Source organism: Amblyomma americanum, chromosome 3 (genome assembly GCF_052857255.1).
Source record: "Amblyomma americanum isolate KBUSLIRL-KWMA chromosome 3, ASM5285725v1, whole genome shotgun sequence".
NCBI lineage: Eukaryota > Metazoa > Arthropoda > Arachnida > Ixodida > Ixodidae > Amblyomma > Amblyomma americanum.
In genome coordinates, this window is record NC_135499.1 from 176,136,702 (window position 1) to 176,159,567 (window position 22,866).

General features: G+C 43.3%; 1 protein-coding gene across 5 annotated transcripts in view; it reads left to right on the plus strand.

Moving 5' to 3' along the window:
• Atg4a (Autophagy-related 4a) overlaps window positions 1–22,582 on the plus strand; it is a 181,436-nt gene extending 158,854 nt beyond the window's left edge. For all 5 annotated transcript variants that reach the window (XM_077658942.1, XM_077658944.1, XM_077658939.1 and 2 more), the window contains 6 exons: window positions 5,369–5,538; window positions 7,121–7,199; window positions 9,777–9,916; window positions 12,586–12,642; window positions 15,832–15,946; window positions 22,372–22,582. In XM_077658942.1, coding sequence (XP_077515068.1) covers window positions 5,369–5,538; window positions 7,121–7,199; window positions 9,777–9,916; window positions 12,586–12,642; window positions 15,832–15,946; window positions 22,372–22,436 — 626 coding nt within the window. In that variant the 3' untranslated portion in view covers window positions 22,437–22,582. The remainder of the gene's footprint in view (window positions 1–5,368; window positions 5,539–7,120; window positions 7,200–9,776; window positions 9,917–12,585; window positions 12,643–15,831; window positions 15,947–22,371) is intronic.
• Window positions 22,583–22,866: the final 284 nt, after the last annotated feature.

A 22,866-nucleotide genomic window follows, 5' to 3' on the forward strand; every position in this document is an offset into this window, starting at 1 on the left:
TTCATGTGTAATGTCTGTGTTTAGTGTCCTATAGTGGATGTCAGTGTTGCATTTTTCGACGTCATCGTCATTATCAGCCTGACTGAGCCCACTGCAGGGCAAAGGCCTCTCCCATTTCTCTCCAATTAACCCTGTCCTTTGCCAGCTGTGGCCACCGTATCCCCACAAACTTCTTTATCTCATCCGCCCACATACAGCCACAGTTTTATTTCCATGACTTATAGTGTCGCTGCTAGTGCTTCACTGTTACACATGAATATTCATTTTGCACAAATTAGTGAATGATATTCAATTCATATTCAGTTCAGTTTTTAACTACGCTCTTTGTATACAGCAGCAAAGCTAGCTTATTTGTATTTGATCAGGTTTCGAAAAAAACCTGTTCGCACACCCTTAAGTTTTTATAAATTAACGGGGTCAGATAAATGATGCTTTGAAGTTGATAGTAGGCACCTTTTGTATAGTAGTTGCATGTAGTCTAAAACAGATACACAAGGAAGAAACAGATTGGACAGAGCTACTGTGGTACTGTCCTTATTTTTTTCCCACAGATTTCTGCGCTGTAGACATGAATGCTTGCCAACAATCATAGCTTTCTTTTCAAGAGCACAGAAGCAGTGATTGGTTTCATGTGAACTTGCATCTGTTTTCTTTTGTTTTTTGAGGTAATACTGATACCAGACTTATGTCAGAAAATACTTACTATTTTAGCACACTGGCTTTCATCCATTGTGCATGATAGACTACCTTTTGTGATTATCTTGTCTCCATGTCGATTGCCAGGTATTAGAAGAGGTAAAAAATTGTCCGCCGATGCCATTAACCTCTGGCTGTGATCAGTTCAGTTGTCTTTATTCTTTGTCTGTGATGAATCTGACTGAGCTAGATTCAAATTCAGTTTGTTTCAGTCAAGATAGAGAGCACAACTTCATTTGCAGGTTTTCTTTTATATAGTGGCACATTGTTAAGAAAAGTAGTCAAAGCCCAAGTTTACATTTTTTAGAAGTTTTCCAACCGAATTTAGTTTCCCAAATTGTAATGTATTTCAGGAGCTAAGTGTGTGATTGCATGGGATAAATTTTAACTTAATTTTGATCTTATGAAGTATTTTCATGCAACAGCAGAACAGAGATATTGCAGAAATAGCAGATTGTATGCACGGTGGCACCAGAATCAACAAATCTCAGACAGCCAGAAATACCAAGCTAAAACTTTCTGGACACCAGTATAAAGAATGCTCTGCTAGTTTCCGAGAAAAATGCTGCAAGTTAGATGAGGTCCTGACAGGGGTTGCATTTAGCAACAGTGATGTCAGAGGTGTTGTGGGTGTAACAGAAGAATGTGAAAATGAAAACACCATTAAGAGTGTTGACATTGAATATCCATGACAGTTCTTTGGCAAGTATAACAGAAGTGTTTGAGGCTATTGACACTGTCAGGTGGTTTGCTAGATCTTCCAAGGGTAGTGGGAAAGTACTAAACCTTTGTAACATACAAGATGTACATTATGCCATTCTTAGGTTATGACTTTTTTTTAATGAAAAATCAATTTTCTGACTACTGGAAATGTCATCAGATATTTTAATTTGCAAATCTTTTTTTTTGTAGCCGGCAAGCTTCGTGAAATCTAATTTCAGCTAACATGGGACTTGTGCAGGGGTACTAAGGTGTCGTAGTGTCTATAATAGCTTATAGTCATAATTTTGCTTCATTATCACCCATGTAATGAAGGTTTTAAGGTAAAGTGATGCTATTAATGACATTGGTAATTTATAGTGTGTGCCCCGAAGTTCTGAAGCATCACCCGTCATTCTCCGAGAGGTCTTGCATGAATGCTTGTTGCATTATGGAATTGTGCTTCGTTGGTGGTTGGGACCCTTCAGAACTCTGTGCGGTTCTTTTCTTCTTAACGAACAGCTAATTTCTTGCAGAACACATGGTGTTTTGTTGTTGTGAACCTAACCTAACCTAACCTAGCCTAGTCTAGCCTAACCTAACCTAACCTAGCCTAACCTAACCTAACCTAGCCTAGCCTAGCCTAGCCTAGCCTAGCCTAACCTAACCTTACCTAACCTAACCTAACCTAACGACTTGCCCCTGCATGTTTCCTGTAGTATTCGAATTTTCGCAGATGATTGTGTTATTTACCGCACCATTAATAACTATCACGATCAATACACTCTTCAGACAGAGCTTAACAACGTACTAAATTGGTGTGATAACTGGCTAATGTCCCTCAATCCTACTAAATGTAAACTCATATCCTTCACTCGTCGTCACAATCCATATCCCTTTCATTATTCAATTTCTAACACACAGATTGAGCAAGTACAATCATATAAATATCTAGGAGTCACCCTCTCTTCTAATCTATCATGGCAGGTTCATATTGGTAACATCATCTCAGCATCAAACAAAACACTCGGTTTTCTAAAACGTCACCTTCGTCTTGCCCAACCAAATGTTAAATTTCTCGCGTATAAATCACTTATAAGACCCAAATTAGAATATGCATCCCCCATCTGGAGCCCACAACAAGCATATCTAATCACCGCATTGGAAGCTGTGCAGAATCGTGCTGCCCGATTCATTCATTCCTCATACTCATATGACGTCAGTGTCTCATCCTTGAAAGCTACATCCGGACTGCCACCCCTCTCTTTTCGTCGTCCAATTGCTAGCCTCACCCTTTATCACAAATTCTTTTATTCTTCTCTCAATCAAGCACCATATATCGCCGCCGCATCACGCATATCTCACCGCACCAGTCATCCCCTTCAAGTTGCCCGCCCACTATCACGCACTACTACGTTTTAAGCTTCATTATTTCTTCGAGCAGCCACGGACTGGAACGGCCTACCCCATGACATCGTCGCCATCGCTTCAACATCTGCTTTTCAAGAAAGCGTAACAGATCACCTTCAATGTTAAATTACCATCGCTGTTTGTTTTCCTCACTACAAATGTAATCCCACCCCTTATGTAACACCCCCTGAAATGGGGGCCTTTAAGGAATAAAACTGACCTGACCTGACCTGACCTGACCTGACCTGACCTGACCTGACCTGACCTGACCTGACCTGACCTAACCTGACCTGACCTAACCTAACCTAACCTAACCTAACCTAACCTAACCTAACCTAACCTAACCTAACCTAACCTAACCTAACCTAACCTAACCTAACCTAACCTAACCTAACCTAACCTAACCTAACCTAACCTAACCTAACCTAACCTAACCTAACCTAACCTAACCTAACCTAACCTAACCTAACCTAACCTAACCTAACCTAACCTAACCTAACCTAACCTAACCTAACCTAACCTAACCTAACCTAACCTAACCTAACCTAACCTAACCTAACCTAACCTAACCTAACCTAACCTAACCTAACCTAACCTAACCTAACCTAACCTAACCTAACCTAACCTAACCTAACCTAACCTAACCTAACCTAACCTAACCTAACCTAACCTAACCTAACCTAACCTAACCTAACCTAACCTAACCTAACCTAACCTAACCTAACCTAACCTAACCTAACCTAACCTAACCTAACCTAACCTAACCTAACCTAACCTAACCTAACCTAACCTAACCTAACCTAACCTAACCTAACCTAACCTAACCTAACCTAACCTAACCTAACCTAACCTAACCTAACCTAACCTAACCTAACCTAACCTAACCTAACCTAACCTAACCTAACCTAACCTAACCTAACCTAACCTAACCTAACCTAACCTAACCTAACCTAACCTAACCTAACCTAACCTAACCTAACCTAACCTAACCTAACCTAACCTAACCTAACCTAACCTAACCTAACCTAACCTAACCTAACCTAACCTAACCTAACCTAACCTAACCTAACCTAACCTAACCTAACCTAACCTAACCTAACCTAACCTAACCTAACCTAACCTAACCTAACCTAACCTAACCTAACCTAACCTAACCTAACCTAACCTAACCTAACCTAACCTAACCTAACCTAACCTAACCTAACCTAACCTAACCTAACCTAACCTAACCTAACCTAACCTAACCTAACCTAACCTAACCTAACCTAACCTAACCTAACCTAACCTAACCTAACCTAACCTAACCTAACCTAACCTAACCTAACCTAACCTAACCTAACCTAACCTAACCTAACCTAACCTAACCTAACCTAACCTAACCTAACCTAACCTAACCTAACCTAACCTAACCTAACCTAACCTAACCTAACCTAACCTAACCTAACCTAACCTAACCTAACCTAACCTAACCTAACCTAACCTAACCTAACCTAACCTAACCTAACCTAACCTAACCTAACCTAACCTAACCTAACCTAACCTAACCTAACCTAACCTAACCTAACCTAACCTAACCTAACCTAACCTAACCTAACCTAACCTAACCTAACCTAACCTAACCTAACCTAACCTAACCTAACCTAACCTAACCTAACCTAACCTAACCTAACCTAACCTAACCTAACCTAACCTAACCTAGTTTCTCCAGCACGGAGAATGTGTCACCATTTAAAGAAAATTCTGTTGAGCATAATTTTTCAACTTTTGAAAAGAATGCTGTGTTGTCATAACCCTGACCACCACATAGCTTAGATTTGCTTGTAATTGCAAATTTATGATTCTATCTTACTCCATAGCATACTTCTGCTCTGATGAATTTGTGGCTGAGAACGTTCTAGGGGCTTACTTCTGAGGCTGGTATGGAGGAACCATTAATAGGTAGATCCAGAAATATGATTACGAACAAATTCAGCCATGGAAGAGTGGTGCAATTGGTGGAGTGCATGGAACTAATGTCTGCATTTCAGGATGCAGCACTTGGACAGCGTGTAAACTTTTGGTGAAGTTAGTTTTACTAGTCACTGTTTGCAAGTGCAGCCATTGCAACAAACGCATGTGGTCTGGAAGGAAAGGAGCTCCAGCGGCGCAACACATTTAGAATGTAACCAAGTAGCCTGCAGTGCAGACCTTGTAGACAGAATGAGCGCAGCCTTTTTTGGCCGTATGAAGAGATTAAATGCAAGAATAATTGCGATAAGCATTTACCTTAGCACAGCCATGCAGCTATGAAAAAAAAAGTTGATCTGCTTTTTCAAAAACTTGCAGTTTTAAGAAAGATTTGGCTTGGTTCAAGACTTGAAGGGGGACCACTTCTACATTTTGGTAGTCACTTTGCGTAGAGCTTTTTTAAAAAGTAGCAGTAGTCGGGACATGAAGCCTCTTGTGCATTGACTGCAGTTTGTGCTGCTCGAATTTATGTGCAATTTTCATTAGAATGCTCATGTTAAATATGTTAGGTAGTGTATGGTTATTGCATAGTGCCTTTGCCTGCTTTCTTTTGCAGGGAAGATATGCAGAGTTGAGGTGCCAGCTGTTGATGATGGTGTCAGGCACAGGACACAGTCGCACGGGCTTGCCGCTGCTGAGGCCGTCTGTTGGAAGCCTCTCCTGCTGTTCATACCTCTGAGGCTTGGTCTGAGTGAGATCAATCCTGTCTACTACTGTGGCCTCAAGGTGGGAATGTGTGCAGAAGCTTCTGTCAGCTGAATGCAATGCATTTCATACTTTTAGGAAAGTGTCTAAATGATAATTTACTCAGCTCCGCATGTACAAAGTTACACGTCACGCCAGCGAGAGTATTTGTTTAAGCGTTCCTCTAGCCAGAGGTTCTTTGCCACTGGAAATTTTACCAGGTTTTAAAAAGTGCTATGTGTCCTCTGCATATTTTTCCTTGTACCTTCATGCCAGACAAACTTACAAAAAGAGTATACTGATGTGCGGCCCCACAAGAAATGTTTATTATAGTGAAGCTATAATCACTCGCTGTAGCAATGGGTGTGGTAGTTGTAAACACTTGTAACGTTTTTGTTCTCCATAGTTGAGTGGACAGGGGAAAGATGGATCTGAGAGTGTGGGGAAACCAAAAAGCCAGTACTAGAATTCTAAGGGCTTCATGGAGCCCACTTTGAGGATATGTGCTTAAAGCTGACATTTGTGGCAGTGCAGTTTGCTAAGCATACTTATTCAAATACTGCTGTGGTTGCGAAAACTGAAAGCAAAATAAAGGCCGAGTATTTGAATGCTTTTAGTGCTTGTGTATATTATGCAGATTTGTGCATAAAATCAGTGCCAAATAACCAGTCTGTGCACATCTTGCAGTGCTGCCACACATGTCAATTTATCCTTATGTCACTGAAGAGATGGTAATGTGCGGAAATCATGCCAGTTGACAGGAGGCTAACAGTAAATCCCAGCTGTCTATATCGGTACATAACAGCTTACGGTGCTTTCATCTTTTTACCATTTGAACCAAATTTGTCAAGTAATCACTGTGGTATAGAGGCGTGCTTCCTGTTGCCTCTCTGTAATGTATGCTTAATGCTGTACACATGAAAGGCGCTATCAGCAGGAAAAGTAAATAGACCATGAAAGTGACTTTAAAGTATTATTGCAGGGCTGCTTATTACTGCAGTCGATACATGGCAAGTGTGACAAGCCTGGTCTACCAAGCTTAACATCTATATTGACAATGAACAACTGTTGCTATGCCTTGCTTCAAGGAATTTTAAATGTGCTTCCGTGATCCATGTACTTTCTCTATTGTTCGTACATTTTAATGTTAAAATATTCAAACTGCTTCTATTCTTTACATTCTTCAGGCAGATTGAGCCAGCAGTAGCGAAACCTATGGAAGGATCTACAACGTTACACAAAGCCTGATTTGTTTCAACATTCAAATTTTATCCTGGCATTCAGATATTGAATGCTCTAGAACAGAAATATTGATGAAACGTCATGATCTTACATTAAAGTTGCCTACTTAAGTTATAATTCATGTCCTATTATGTATTTGAAACTCAAAAATGAAGTTTTGGCTTATGTGTTTGCAGTGTTTTATGTGTTTGCAGTGAAGTGAGCTTTTCCCAAAGTGTTTGTAGCAGCAATTCACACTGTGTGAGAAAATGTGAAGCCGTGTTTGCTGCAGTTTGCATGCCTTTGTAGTAATCAATTTTTTTACATTGCTCTCGTTTCTTTGCATTTCTAAGACAACTTTCACTATATTTTTTTTTCTTTTTTCATCACTCTGAATTTGCAGAGGACATTTGCTCTAAAGCAGTCTGTGGGCATCATTGGTGGCAAGCCAAACCATGCACTGTACATAATTGGTGTAGTAGGTAAGTAGAGGGCATATGTGCAGTGAACGTTTACATTGTTGCCTTGTTTTATGTTTACAAACAACATTAGCACTGCAAGATATTGTAATGCAGTGTGGGAAGTGGTTGTTTGATTTGCTCATTATGAGCGAATTTGTTTGTGGCAGGGCATTTAACAGAGCCATTTAAAGTCGTTTAAAGTTTGTGAAATGAGTACATATGTTAACAGGTCTCCTTTATACCTTTTCAGGATAGCAGTTCAGCAGAAGAGCTGAATGTTTGTTTCTTGCCAGGTGTTTGCTTTACTATTCAGTGCTGCTGCTCTTGTCAGAGAGCACTGAGCAAAGCTATACTGTGAACTGTTACGCTTTGAGCCGTGACATGTTGTGGCTGCCACATATAAATTGCTATGGCTTGCATGCTTCGGAGAGGTGGCAACGGTTTGCTTGTGTGCTTTCTTTTAGACACAGTTGACAAATGCTTAAAAATTAAGCAGTAAATACAGCAAGTAAATACAACAAGTGAATAGATACAGTTACAGTAGACTCCCTTTAAGACGAACTTGAAGGGAACATAAAAATTTGTTCTTTTTACAAGTTTGTTTTGTCAGAAGTGTCCTCAAAAAAGGATTTCTTTGGGATCATGCTAGGTGCATCAAAATATCTGTTACATGAGAAGAATGAATAAAATTACGTTGCTGTGATTCATATATAATGCAAAGAGAGTGATATAGATGAAGTAACCTGAAGAGTGAAGGTATGAGAAAACTCATATCATCCTGTTTGAAAACGACATTGGTCTAGTTTCTTTTTTAACGCGAGAGCATTAAGGATCTCATGTCGCAGAATATCCAGTATCATAGTTGGCGTCATTGACCTTGAGTGAAAAATCTACGAAAAATCTCCGCTGACGCAACCTAGGAAGCATGTGGCCCACCTAGGTCACGTAACCTTGTGGCGTCATTACAACCTACCCACCAGAGTTAAATTAATGACTAGTCAAGCCAGGTTTCCCGGGAAAAGCAGCCTGGGCTGCAGAAGCCCCGCCGATGGGAGCGCCTGCCATTGCAGGGTTGTGACACATCGCTTAGCTGCAGCACCACTGCACCAGGAGTGGTATGAGGACTGCCAAGGATCTATGAATATTAAGCAGAGAATGACCAATTCTGCATATATGTGCATTAAACTATTAAAGCTATCGCATCACACCCTTTAGGCGGAGCTGAAGTGTCCCCTCCAGTTTTTTTTCACAGTCTCTTTTTTCTCTCCCTTCCGCAATGACCACTGTATTTATGTTCTTCGTCTGTTTATTTTCTTAGCACCTTCAAGTGCACTGAAGGCACCAAGCTGACTAGTCATGTGGTACATGCAGGCTCTGAAAACATATGATCACATTTTTCTCTATTTTATTCCACTCCTTCTGCAGTGCTGGTGTTGTCAAGCATACGGGCGGGTGCTCCTCCCGTCTTTGATATGTGGCTATTTCAGCTTTCTGTGCCGTGAAAGCCTGTCCTGCAATGCCGTATCAGTTTGAAATTCGGCATCTATCTAAATGTGTAAGCACCAAGTTGACTAGCAGGTGTTGCACCTACATGCCTTTTCGTCTGCCTGGGGCAACACATGGCACCTGACTTATGTGCAATGGCCATGTCTGGGCATGTCAGGTCGCTGCACCGCATGCAGGCCAGTGCGAAGGAGCCCGACTTCCCTATCTGCACCTGCAAGGCACCCTGCACATTTGTGAGAAGGTGCGGAAAAGCTAGCTGGCAGGGGTGAGCCAAAGATGTGGGGAAGCACTCTTACAGAGTGCATTTTCTAGCGAGGAAGCATTCTTTAAATTTTTTTCTTTACATTGCCTCGAGAGTGTCTCGCGGATGCTCCACATGTGCCATTGTGTGGGGTCGCCGTCTGTTACATTTGCTGCGAGAGTTTGTCTAAACCGAAGGACACGCGAAACAGTTCGCCTTAAGCGATTTTTTTTTTTTTTGCATTTAGGCCAAGGAAAACAAACCGAATTTTCTCATATTGTTCATCTTATCCATGAATGCAGCTTAACTGGGTCATCTTGACGGGAGTCTACTGTACAGTTGTACTGTTTGAAGGAAAATCCATCGGTTGCCCACGTAGCACTGCGCAACTCCATCTCGCAAGCATTCAAGAGTGTTCTGCGAAAACATGACAGTATTGTGGCATCCTGCACGGTATCAATTCAAGTCTTCTTGTTATGGAATTGTAGTGTTTAAATTTTAATTACTGCCAGGTGGAGCAACAATCTTCATGTAATAGGCGGAACTTTGTGGCTGTTGTCGCTTTGAGTAGAATCGGTATGGTATTGGAAGCCCAAGGCCATATTTGATGCAACGAAGCAGCATAGTCTGTTTGCTGTGCATATTATGCCTTGCTGTTAGCTACAGCCACTGTTATTTGGGTTGCCATTGCAGTACGAATGTCACGGTAACATGGCCTGCATGGGTTGGCTAGAAATATACAGGGTTCGGAAGAGGGAATTCACTCTCGGTAGTAGTGGCTGTGCATTGCTGCCCTCATTCTTGTTATGTTTGTTTGCTGAAAGTAAACTTCTTTGCACTTTCTTAATTAGGTGATGACCTCGTGTTCTTGGACCCACACACCACTCAGCTTGCGGTGGACTTGGATGTGGAATTTCCTGAAGACGAGAGCTACCATTGTGCCCATGCCAGCAGGATGGACATTGGTCAGCTGGATCCTTCCATTGCTCTGGTAAGGAACGAGATGTAATGCAGTATGGTGAGCACTTATTGTTTTTTGCCACAGTAGTTTAATGGCCTTTACGTAGTTGGCATATTACATTAGGTTGTCTGTTTAAACTCAGTGTTATGCTGTGTGCGCTGTCTGCAAATAGGTGTTAAGAATGTGCGAAACCTGCTGCCGCAGCTCACTTTTCTTTGGAAAATTCAGCGGAAAGTGCAGTCAGTTCGTGACCAGTTTCTGTCAGTGGAAAAAAAAAAAGAAACCTAGTCGCACGTCACTAGCAAATATGAATGCAAGGACAATGCTGTGCTCACAGTGCTCTTCCTGTCAGCAGCCAGTACAAGCTCGCATAATGGCTTCTGTAGCATCTGCACTGCTTTTTGGCTGTGCGATGTGCTGGAGCACTTTGCAGGCAATCAGATTTTCTTTCATTTTTTGTGCGACATAATTTGGAGAGGGGGGCAGCTGCATATGCAGGTAATATTTATCATTATCTGCACAAGAATTGCCTTATCACATACATTCTCAGCAGAACAAAGACTAGTAAATGCTTTGCTGTTCTGTGAGCGGACATGACTAGTGGCGCCCTTGTGTACCCTCTCCCAAAGCTGCAGTCCGCAGAAATCATTTTGTGAAGATCAACACTGGAAAATCATTTAAAAGGGTCATGAAAAGAAAATGGACCTGCCCGGTTGTAATTTTCAATGCTCCATTGAGCATTAGGCATGCCGATTCTTAAATATTTCACCACAATGTTAAATCTGCATTTAAAAATGCCCGTTTGAAATCTCAGCCTTTTTGTATTCCTAAAATAACCATGTGACGCCATATGCTGGCATAAGTATTAGTCGATTACTTCACCTTGTACACACATCTTTAGCTTTAGCTTGCCTGAAGATAATAGATTTTTACCAAAGTTTGGAAGTAAAAAAAAAATAGAGTGGGTCAATCATTTGCACACACACAGCTGAATTCTGTGCAGGTACAGCACGTGATTGACATCAGTTCTGTTGCTCTATGGCTCTGGGATGCGTGGATAAGACAGATCCGTGGATCTGTCAGATCTATTCCTTCGGTTGCTTGCCTCAGCTCGCCGCTCTTTCTGGGTCGTGGCTAGGCTAGGCTGTGGTCTTCGGTGTGTTACGCACGTTTAAGTGCTCACTATGCCAACGGCGTGTGTTGTTAGACAGTGCTGCACGACGCACTAGAGTGGAAGCCACGTTCAGAAGTTGCTCAGTGAGCCACAGCGAACCAACACATCAGTCACATCTCAATTGATTTACGAAATACACAAAGCATTAACTACCATTACCACTGTCTCTGCTTAAACCAGGGTGTGCTTAGCGTCGGGCCAACATCACCAGCTACACTCAATGATCCTGCCCATTCAACACCGTGTTCTGAAATGGCCTCAGCCTAGTGAACATGCGAACCCATTAATGAACTTCAGTGTGGTTGCCGCCAGCCAGGGGTGTGTTTGCAAAACAAGAGGATGTTTTTGTGCTAAAATCTCTATTACCGCAACTTCGGGAAACTGGTTACAATAAGTGCTCTTCCATTGGGTTAGCCTTCTCAAAACAATTTTGAGAGAAGTTCCCAGACAACAGGAAAAAAATAATCTTGGTTAAGGATCCGGCTCAAATTGCGCACAGAAGTGGCATTTTGGCAGGTGTGTTACGTTTGGGTGTGGTACTTACCTGATTCAGTCAGAATCATTTATTAAATCCTCATCACCTGCAGCTACGAATGAACAAAACAATGAGATTTCGCAAGAATGTACAGGTAGTGCCATCACGTGTTTACTAGAGGAACAAGCAATCTGTCATCACAGCCTTCACTGTAGTCAGGTGCCGCTACCGGTACGATTGCGGTGATAGTTTGTTGTTGGTTCTTTCTCGCCCCAGACCAGGGGGTTTAATGATTAATTCTGTGCAAATAAGAAAGTACCTCACTCAAACTTAATACAAAACTAAACTGACCGCCATGTGCCACCACAGTACGAAATTCGTGCTCTAACGGGCTCACTCTTCGCCGTTGCTGTTATTGCCACCAATGCCATAAAATTGCTGCTGTCGAAATGATATGATGCTTCGACGTTGGTGAACTGGTGAACTATGGCTCAACAGGCCTCACTACAGCGTCATGTTTGTGCGATGGCAGAATTTCTGACAGGCTGACTAAAATGACGTTAGGTAGAGTTGAGGGGGACGCACGTTGGGAAACTGAAGTTATTTTTTTGACGCTATTAAATTAATGTGGACGATGAAACGAATCAAGGTAGACGTAGAATGGAGGGTCAGTTTTCATAATGCACACGTCATTCAAAAAATTTTGGTAAATGTTTCATGACCCTTATAATACCATACTGGAACATAAATTGTCCAGTTAGCTGGAAACCTAGTTTCCCTGCTTCCTTAACCCATTGACTTCTGATTTTTTTCTGATTACTGCTGGGCCTTTCGCACTTCCTGGTCGATTTCAGGAATGAAACTTTGGGACAGCATAAAAAAATGAAGCATACAAGAAGTTACAACAATTTTTCAAAAAATCAATTTCTGGCCATTTTTGGGGATTTGAAAGCCATGCCCCTTCCTCTAAAATGCCGACATATTTTTTCTTCATGAGTGGGTGCTGCCATGTTAAGAATTCACTTTTTGTTCACTTTTTTCCTTTTTTAGTGTTTCTACCTGCCAACAGAGTCTGAATTTGACAGTTGGTGCCACTTAGCACACAAGGCAAGTGCACTTTCTTTCATTGTAGTAGTTCTAGAGACACCACCCTTTTTCTTTATCGCAAGCACTTCATTTTTCTTATGACCTTATGCACAGCTCAGTGTGGCATTAATAATCAGGGCTTTGCTCAGCCATACAAGCTATTTTTATACATGGTTTTCTGTATGTAGTTGCGCATTATTTATGCCATGGTCGCATAATGCCATGAGAGGAGTCCTGGAGCACACTTCCCCGGCGTCGCTCTTCCTCTCCTTGGTATGCTGGAAGAAATCAGGGCAGGCCTAACGAAGCGTGTGCAATGTGGTGTTTGACCAATGTTGCACCTTAATCCTGTTTCACATGAATGTGCTCATGAAGGGCTCTGTCTCTTTTGCACAAAGAACCCAGTGGTGGTGGCATTTTTTTTTTTTTTTAGTGCAACAAATGCTGCATGACATTGTGAAAACCACAAAGGAATAAAGAGGATTGGCAGAAACACGGGAAGGAGCCAACAAGAGTGCATTAACACCCCTGCAGGACAAATGGGTGACAGAGGAAATGCTAATTCGAGTGTAACTTCAGAGTGCATAAGCATAGTTGACTCCTTTTAAAGCGAACTTGAAGGGACCATGAAAATGTCTTTGTTTTATCACAAGTTGATCTCGGCTAGCATGCCTCCAAAGGTAGATACATGGTCATGATAGGTGTGTCCAAGTACAGTAGACTCCCTTTAAGATCTTGAAAAAACCAGAAAATGTGTTCGTTTTAAAGTTTGTCTTAACAGAAGTGCCCTTAGAAAAGATGTGAGCATGCTAAATGTGTTCAAATATATGTTGTATGAAAACAATAAATAAAATGACCTTGCAGTGAGAGGGTAATTGCAAAATGGAACATATATGGCACTATGCGTGAAGTGAGCTAAGCAGTGAAGGCGTGAAACAAAGTGACTTTATCCTACTTGGTTTAGTTTCCTTTTTTTTACCATCTCTTTTTCACTCTTTCTCTTCTACACTGACAGCTATTTGTTTTATTTTGTTTTTTGCATCATGATTTGATTTGTGAGTCTTGGAGAGCTCTGAAGGTGCTCAGCTGGGTAGCTGTGCATCTCTCTGTTATTCCGCTCCTTCCACAGTGTAGCTGTTATCTATGCTACAAGCAGAAGCACCACGCACATTTCTGTCCGCTGCAGGCAGTGCCCATGCATCGCCGATATCTGACCATCTCTACGCCGCGATAACGCGTATTGTGACATTGTGTCAGTTAAAAATTCGGCTCCTAACTATTAAACTCTAAGTAAACGAGCAGGTATACTCTGTGCCAACACGCCTTTTAGTCCGCCGATAGCAACGCGTGGCTCATGACACATGCATGATGCCGAGATCTGGCATCTCTGTGCTGCGCCCTGGCAGGAGTGAAGGTGATTTTTTTCTGCGTCAGCAAGAAAGCTACCGCACAAGATAGCTTATTCACACCACGGCGCGAAGCTGCGCGGATGCTATCTTGTTGGAGTGTGCTTTCTTGCATGAAAACATTTTAAATATTTTTTTTTTGCTCCACAGTGAAGTGCGGATGACCTGTGGGTGCCGTTGCTCGAGGTCACCGGGGTTCGTGGTTGCTGTGGAACTTCGTCTTAACTGATTCACATGCAGAACATTTTTTTACATTGAATCCTATAGGGAGCCAACCAAATGTTCTCACACGATTCATCTTATCCAACAATTTGCTTAACAGAGTTCGTCTTAACAGGAGTCTACTTGTATGCGATTTGAAAACAGTGAATAAAATGGCCTTTCAGCAAGAGGATAACTGCAAATAGAGCATTTGTTGCACTATGCCTGAGGATAGCTGAAGGGTGAGGGCATAAAAAAAAGCTTACCTTACCCTACTTGACAACGGCATTTGTCTAGTTTTGTTTCTTCACTGGCTCTTTTGTCTCTTCCACTGCTGCTTGTTTTTTATTTTGTATTGTTTTCTGATTATTGTCTTCCCTCCGGCTCTGAAGGTTCTCACTTTAGTGGCTCAAAGTCTCTCTTAACATCGAAAGCGTAATTCTACTAGCAGGTGCACCACATACCTTTCATCTGCTGCAATGAATGAGTACTCGTAATCTCGGAACATGCGCTGCTAGTGCTTATTTGCTGCTTGTGTATCTCTTTTTAAATCCAGGCAGCCCTGCCATTTGTGGCTATGGTATGCTTGTTCTTTGGCAGGGATAAGTTGTTGTGTGCATCTACTCAGCTTGTGCAGATGCTTGACATGCTCATGCATTCCAGGCATTAAGTTGCAAGTTGTGCTGTGCAATTTATTTTGAACATTTAGACCAACCACTGCTCAGTGCTTCTTTTTGATCTTTGAAAGCAGCTTTTTGCAAAGCCGTTAATGGTTTTTTTTTTTTTTTTGCAGTGACACTGCTGAAGGTATTTTGGTAGAAAATACTCAAGTTCCATTTTTTGTGACTTGACACCATAGTCGCCGCAGTTATGGTTATGGTGTTTGGCTGCTGACCCAAAAGACATGGGTTGTATCCCGGCCATGGTGGCTACATTTCGGTGAAGGCTAAATGCTAGATATCCATTTGCTGTGCGATGTCAATGCACGTTAAAGAACCCCAGGTGGTCGAAATTATCAGGAGCCCTCCACTACGTTGTGTCTCATAGCCTGAGTCACTGTGGGACGTTAAACCCAGTAAAACCAAACCAGTTGATACCTGGCCATGTGATTCTTGTACTTCGGAGTTTTTTTGCATTCTCAATAAAAAACCGAAGTTTTGTCCTTGAGCCTAACTTTGCGAGCTAGTATTGCTTGTCATATTTGAAAGAAAGTGATTTGGGCAATGTAAAGAATCTTAGCACCTGGCCTTAAATAGCATTAAAATGATTCTGTGGCTTAGCATATGACTCGATTACCCTCAAAAACGGAAAGGCTTTTTATTTGATTAGTTTGTTCCAAACAGCTTGTTAACATGTGTTTAGTAAATATTTTTTTGCAGAAGCCAACAGGAAACACCGTTTTTGTAAGGCCATCAAAATTCAAGGAATTTCGAGCTACCTATGATGAGTGATTAAAATGTGAGATCAGTTGGTGTGAAATTGGCCAGAATTTTTATGCTCAAAATTTTTGTGGGAGGATTGGTAACTAATCTTCTCGACAATTATAGTGAGATGTTCGGTACCTAATTTTGTCCTCCATTCATCTTTGCATTTTCTATTTTAGCACTTGATCACCCAGATGAAGCAGCCACTGTTTGAGATCACAGAGCACAGACCTCTTGGATGGCCAGACTTTGCTGAGGAACAGCATAGACTTGACCATGAGCCTCAGACGTCAGGTCAGTAGCCTCTTATTTTTTTGTTGCTTCTTGTTTCGGTCTGCACTGTTGGGCAAGTTCCTCAGTGGACTGAGTTCCACGAGATTTACCACCAGCACAAGACAATCCTGACATTAAAGGAAAAACTGAATCTTTGCTGAGGCTTTCAGCTTAAGGAAATCTGAGTGCATAATGCTGCAGCTGGAACAGAGGCACTCTTTCTGGTAATGTGTAAGTTGTGGGAAGCCTGCTAGATTCCCGCCGTGGCGTCTGCGCGGCATCCCGCGTCGCTCTCTTTCCCTTTCTCCCGCCTCGGGCGGCGGAGAGACGGCTGGTGGTTAATCGCTGTCATTCGGCCGCAGCTCCGCCCCCGGCTTCCCAAGGGCCTTTGCCATTGGTGACTTTTGGCGGGAATTCGGGACCCGTTTGGGGTGGTCGCGCGACCTTCCGAGCGGAGCCCAGAGAGAGGAGAGAGACCCCTCCGAGACAGCGTAAGGAGAGGAGGATGTGGGAAGCCTGCTAGATTCCCGCCGTGGCGTCTGCGCGGCATCCCGCGTCGCTCTCTTTCCCTTTCTCCCGCCTCGGGCGGCGGAGAGACGGCTGGTGGTTAATCGCTGTCATTCGGCCGCAGCTCCGCCCCCGGCTTCCCAAGGGCCTTTGCCATTGGTGACTTTTGGCGGGAATTCGGGACCCGTTTGGGGTGGTCGCGCGACCTTCCGAGCGGAGCCCAGAGAGAGGAGAGAGACCCCTCCGAGACAGCGTAAGGTGCGTACGTTACTGTTCGTCCGAGCCGGCCTCTGCCGTTCGGACCAGTTCATACTCGAGCTCGCCAGCGTGGGTCCTTGATCCGCCGCGGCTCGAGCCTGTCCAGGGGTCCAACGACCTCTGACAGGCGCACCTTGCGTTGACTGCCCACTCTCTCTCGCAAACGGCCCATCGGCCGACACGAGAGAGATCACAGCACCGCCGCGGGGACAATCTCCTGCAGCGGCGTGCTAGCGGCGCGCATTTCTCTTGTTGCCCCGAGCGCGCACCGGAGCCTTGCTCTGAGCGCGCCCCGGGACGGGGTGACTGTTGAGTGTGTGTATGTACCGCTGGAGGACGGCGTCAATAAACGTCTCCTTCGTGAACTTGGAGGCCTGTTTCTTGCGGCGAGCCGCTCTCCTCTCTTCAGAGGTTGAACGCCGCCGCAGCGGTGCCCCAGGGTGCGTGTGGTGACGGCTGATCGGGGCCCTTGGCTCGCGCGAAGCTCGAACCCGCGGTGGGTAGTGGCCTGTGCCTACTGAGAAACCCACAAAGTTGCCAGTCAGTTGCTTGGGCCACATTTGGTAGGAATCCCTGGGCAGATGCTACGTGTTTAAGGGCAGCTTTTCATTGTGTGAGGCTGCTGTTGCATTAAGGATGCACCGTTTGTGGGCATTTTTAGTTGTTAACAATTTGCAGGTACAACTTCTAATGGAAACTTCCGGTAAATGAAACCATTTCAATACATTCTGGCTAAGCTTTTACCTTAGTATTGGAAGGTCGCACCTTAGCTGAGCTGCTTATATTTATTGGAAGAATACAAGAACATAATATATTACAATTTTGACATGCGTGTGGCATGACTGACATTCTTGGTGGTAAGGTCTGCAACCTTACTGCAAGTTGCCGCTTAAAGCTATGCTTGTGTTATATTGAAGGCGTTTGCAATGTCCAGGTAAACACATACATAATACCTGTTCAGCATTCCATTATTGGCTTGCATTTATTGTGCTCATTGCTTATGAAAGGAGACATGCCACAGAGGTGGGCTTTAAAAATATTTGTTTTGAGAAATACTAGTAGTCAGAAACACTTCAATGATTTTGCCTGGTTTCAGTGAAAGCCCTTCTTTTTTACTTGCCTACTTATAGCTCTCTAGAACTTCTGGTGCTTATAACTTCTCACCTGCTTCATACTTTGTTTCACAAGGTCCTTTGTGACATCCAGAATTCTAGCATGTTGTGGTAGAAATCAGTTGGCTCTTAATTAGGGGTGTGTGAATATATTGAAATTTTCTAATGCAAATCGAATGTGAATATGAAGATAAAATGTCTTCGAATATTGAATATTTGCTTAGAGTGAAAAAAATTTTCAGAAGAAAAATAAATGGGAAACGCTTTTTTTTTCAATATACATTGTAAATGTCTTTGCTACCAAAACGAACAAAACTAGGCTGACTCAGCAATATACAAAAAAAATGTGACGTTCTTGAAAAAAACATACTGCTTGACTGCATAGCCAAACCTCACTATAACGAACACGGATATTACGAATTATTGGCTATATCGAACTCTTCGTAAATATTTTTGACAAACGCATGCAATTTCTACTTTATATATCGAACGCGGTTGGCCATGGGACGGAAATATCACAATCCCCAGCGCCAAACTGTGCCCGTTCGGATGGCAGGCGGCAGTCTTTGCCGCACTGCACAAGTGACTGGTGGTGATGCGACAAGCGTTCGCGCCAAGGTTCGCATTTTTATCTCGCACTCGCCAACAGCGGCGTGTAGGGTTGCAGTCCGGCAGTCAGCATGCGTTCACGCCTCTGGAATCCGTCGACAGCGACATTGAAGCAGCAGCGCAGGTGGTTGTAAGCTTGCAGTAACAATTTTGCGTTCATGTCGGCTGTCGCGGAGGGGGTGAAAACGCCGATAGCTTTCGCTCTGACGTACAACTTTCCACGCGACACGGCTGTGGTGCGGGGAAGCCACCGTAGGCGGCGGTTAGCCTGCGTTTGTGGTGCTTTGTGGGGAGGCTAACCTAACTGGCGCTTGTTTTTTTGCGGCCTTCGGAATAGCCGTGAGCGGCTTCCAAACGCCGCCAAAACCTGGAAAAATATATCTCCGTTTCTCTAGTAGCGATCGCCAGAATTGCTGTCCCTTCTATGACTAAATTGAACCGTTGTTGTACTCGTTTCTGACAAAATTTTATAGTGCGAATTGGAGCCATAGTGAACTATTTTACGATAATGACTTGTTCGCTATAACGAGGTTTCACTGTAGTATGCAACTTGTAACGTGGTCGTGCAAAATGGCTAACAGAATAAAGTCAATAGATTGATCTATGACTGACAGCTAAAAATGACATCATGGGTAATAAAACATCATTAATTTGGAATTCAGGGGACTTAAAAAATTTCCAAATTATCCTAGGGTCGACTTATGAAATGACACCGCCCCCCCTCCCTACACCCTGCCTTTGCAAAAAAAAAAAAACACCAGGACACCTACCGTAAAAACCGGAATACAGGTCGAACTTTTTTTCAAAAAGCCATGGTGAAAAGTCGACCCCCGTCTTATATACCGGTCATTGGCGGAAAAAATACGGAAGTCTTGCAACAATGGGTGGCTGAAGTCAGCAGCCTCCATCACTATCGCCATCAGCAGCAGTGCCGCCATTTTGCGTTTCAGTAGATGCAAAGCGGAAGCTAACGGCAATTTACCGTCGCCTTCAAGAAAAAGACGATTGAGTACGAGGAAGCTCACGGGAACCTGGCGGCACAGCGCGAATTTGGAGTATCCGAAAAGAGCATTCAGTACTGGTGGAGGCAGAAGCTGCGTATTACAACTTGCAGCAACCAGAAGAAAACATCATTTCGTGGGCAGACCGTAGTGTATCGAGAATAGGAAGGAAACGTTGCGCGGCGAGCAAGATCGCTGCCGGTGACTGCCGAATGCATCCGCGTGAAAACGGCAGAGATCGCGCGTGCCTCTAGACTCACGAGGGCGCAATTCAAAGGCTCGCCATCCTGGTTGCGGCGATTCATGAAGAGGAGGGCTTTGCTCTACGGCGCCGTACTTGCCTGTGCCAGAAACAAACACGCGGGCCGATTGGTGCGCGATATTGTTAAAAAATTTGCCGGGTGTACATACAAGCAGCATTTAAATGAAATTAAATACAGTCACCATTGTGCAACCTCTCGAGTCGCATTTGTTTCAAAGTAAGAATGTCTTTCGGTACTTTTCCCATTGAAAAAGATTTTTCATTTTTAGAATTGGTTAGTTAGGGGGTCGACCTATATTCCGGTCCGACCTATAGTCCGGTTTTTACGGTAATTACATTATGTGCTAGCAATGCAATAACATTCGAAGTCGCTAATGTTTTGTGGAATTCTCTCATGGTTGTGTTTGCGTACCCCTACATGTCTGTCTGCACTCAACCAGACATCTCTTCAGTTCATATAGCTGGCGGTTAGATGTTTCCCTGATGGTGTAAAAAATTGGTGACATGGACGCAATGAAGATGCATCTATACATATAGTTGTCATTTCCAGTCGTGGGAATAGCCTTGTGAGAAGGCGCCATCGCACAAACAGGGAAAAGCCCGTACGGGCAAGCAGTTTTGGCATGCTGGAAGAACAGCGTGGACGTAAGCGAGGGCAGTGCACATTACTGTCGGAATGGTCGAACTGTTTCTAGAAAGGTAAACAAATGACCAGCAACTCGCCAGTCAGTGTCTGAAAGCGGCCAGGATAGTATATTTTAGCCTTGTGACGGGGGCCTTGGTATTGTCATGGCTGCGGTTACATACACGCCAAAGGCACGGAGGTTGTAGTGCACCATGCAGTAGGCAAAATTTCTAAAGAATTGCTAGCCCTGCTAGTGACAGCACGACTCGGCCATCTTCTAGAACCCCATGCGAAATTCCGAAGTGGGCTTTCCTGCTTATCATAGTTGACCAAAACGAGATGACATAGTTCACGCTAGAAGTGTTGTGAAGGTAATAGGATAAATGCCATGGGTGTTGGTGTTAAGTATGTACAGTAAAAGCTCGTTAATTCGACACTGACGGGACCGCGAAAAATTGTCGAATTAACCAAATGTCGAAATATCGAATGAACCACAAAAAACATGAAATTTGCCCCAGCATGACATACCTTTATTTGGCAAAGAAGTTTGTTATCGTCGTCTGCTTTTTCGGGCGAATTTGAGCGGCTACAATAGCTCTAACAGCTGCCAGATGCTCCGCGGCACGCGAACCATCCGGAATTTGTTCACAGAAGTCTTCCAGCACGGACAAGGCTTCTGCGGCTTCTTCCATCCTTCAGCACCTTCAATATTTCCACTTTCATGGCTAGGTCCTTCGCCTGGTTGTACTTCGGCCGCTTTGCCGGTGTCGCCATCGGAGCAGGACGCGATGGCGAGGCGCGCAGGCACGGCGCGCTACGCACTCGAAAACAGCACAGTAAACACGCAGGCAAAGCACGCAATATCCAGAAAAGGCGTGTTAGGGTTCAATAACCGCGATCGTAGCAGCAAGAAACACGGGGCAACGACGACACACGCCAAAACGAGACTTGCTGAAGATAGGGTTAACACGACGACTGAGCACGACTGCAAGAGGCAACGAAGCACAAAGAAAGGCACCGGGCGCTTCGGCCACTGCTAACCTTGCTTCCCTCGCCCTCTCTCACACTGCTGATGACGATGACCGTACGGATGGCCTACGCTACATTCTTTTTTTCCAACTTTACAGAAGCGCCGCTCTTGGCGGGCCGTGGAACTAGGTCGAATTAACCGATGGGCGGTAAGATTTGTCCGAATTAACGAGTTTTGCCCCATAGACTCCTATATATAATTGTAGGGACCATGCGTGCAGGTTGAATTATCCGATTGTCCGAATTAACGGGGGTCGAATTAACGAGCTTTCACTGTAACACATTGTGGAGGGTTCAGACAAACTACTGTGTGCTTTCATTTCGTAATTGTTCAAAATGGATGGCCGGCCATCTTATTCTCGTCTTGCGAGAATATCGCACGAGTTCCCAGCCTAGCAGCTTCTAATTGTGATCAGTCCATATGACAAATGACGGAGAAGAAGGTGACACCCTTTACTGTTTCTGTAGGCTTTGGGCTGGGTCTTTGGATAATTTGCCCTGATATTGTGTTTCGCCATAGCCGGATTTCTGAAAGTCTACATTCGGTAAATTTCTAATGTTTGGGAATTCTCAAATTTTTTCTGGAGTCTAATATGAACTGAATAACAAACATATTCTATTTATATTCTAAATTTCGGATATTCACACACCCATACTTTTAATGCACAAAGGCAGTGCTTACAGAAGAAATACCCAAATGGAGAGGTTCTTGGGAAGTAAGACTGAAAAATAGTGGTTATGAAGATGAAAATATTGTGTAAAAATATTCTGTCATGTACATTTAGCTATGATTGTTGCATAGAAACTGTGTGCTCTTTGCTACAAATGCTCCTTTCTGCTGCTAATTGTCAGCTTTCCTGCTTTTTTGTTGACTATGCTTGTACAGGAATGTTTTTAGAGCTGCCTTGCATCATGTCTTGGGTTATTTAGGTTTGGTATATGTTACTTATATATCTCAATATATTTCACCTATATTGATACTCTCTTTTTTATCTTTCTCAGATGTGGTCTTGATTCTGCAAATGTTCTTATTTTTCTTCTAGAGTTCACTGTTGTGGAGCAAGAGCGCAAGTATGATACTTCAGATGACGAATTTGAAATTCTCTGAGCATTGCTTAGCTGTGAAAAAGACTCTGGATGCTGCAAGTTTCTTGACTGTTAGCCTTCTCATGAGGAGATACAGCAGGCTCCTCGAGTGTTTCTTTTATACAATATAACTTTTTAATAAATTTACGCATATGTATTTGTGCTAAACTGCTTTTCTCCTTGCACTTTGTTATTCGAATTGGATTATTTACTGTCAAGAACTATAAACTTCTGCATGGTCCTTTTTCTGTTTGACTTAAGAAACATAGTAACTTTAGAAATATAGCAAAGGTGAAGTAGGTACTTGCACGTTAGGCTCTTAACAAGGAGTGTGGTATGAAAACTCATTTGAGGAACCTAATTTTTAATAGTTAAGCCTGTTTATAATGAAATTGGTCTTTTGTCAAGATAAAACCTGCCAAAGAGATTGTATTTCCCTTTGAAATGTAACG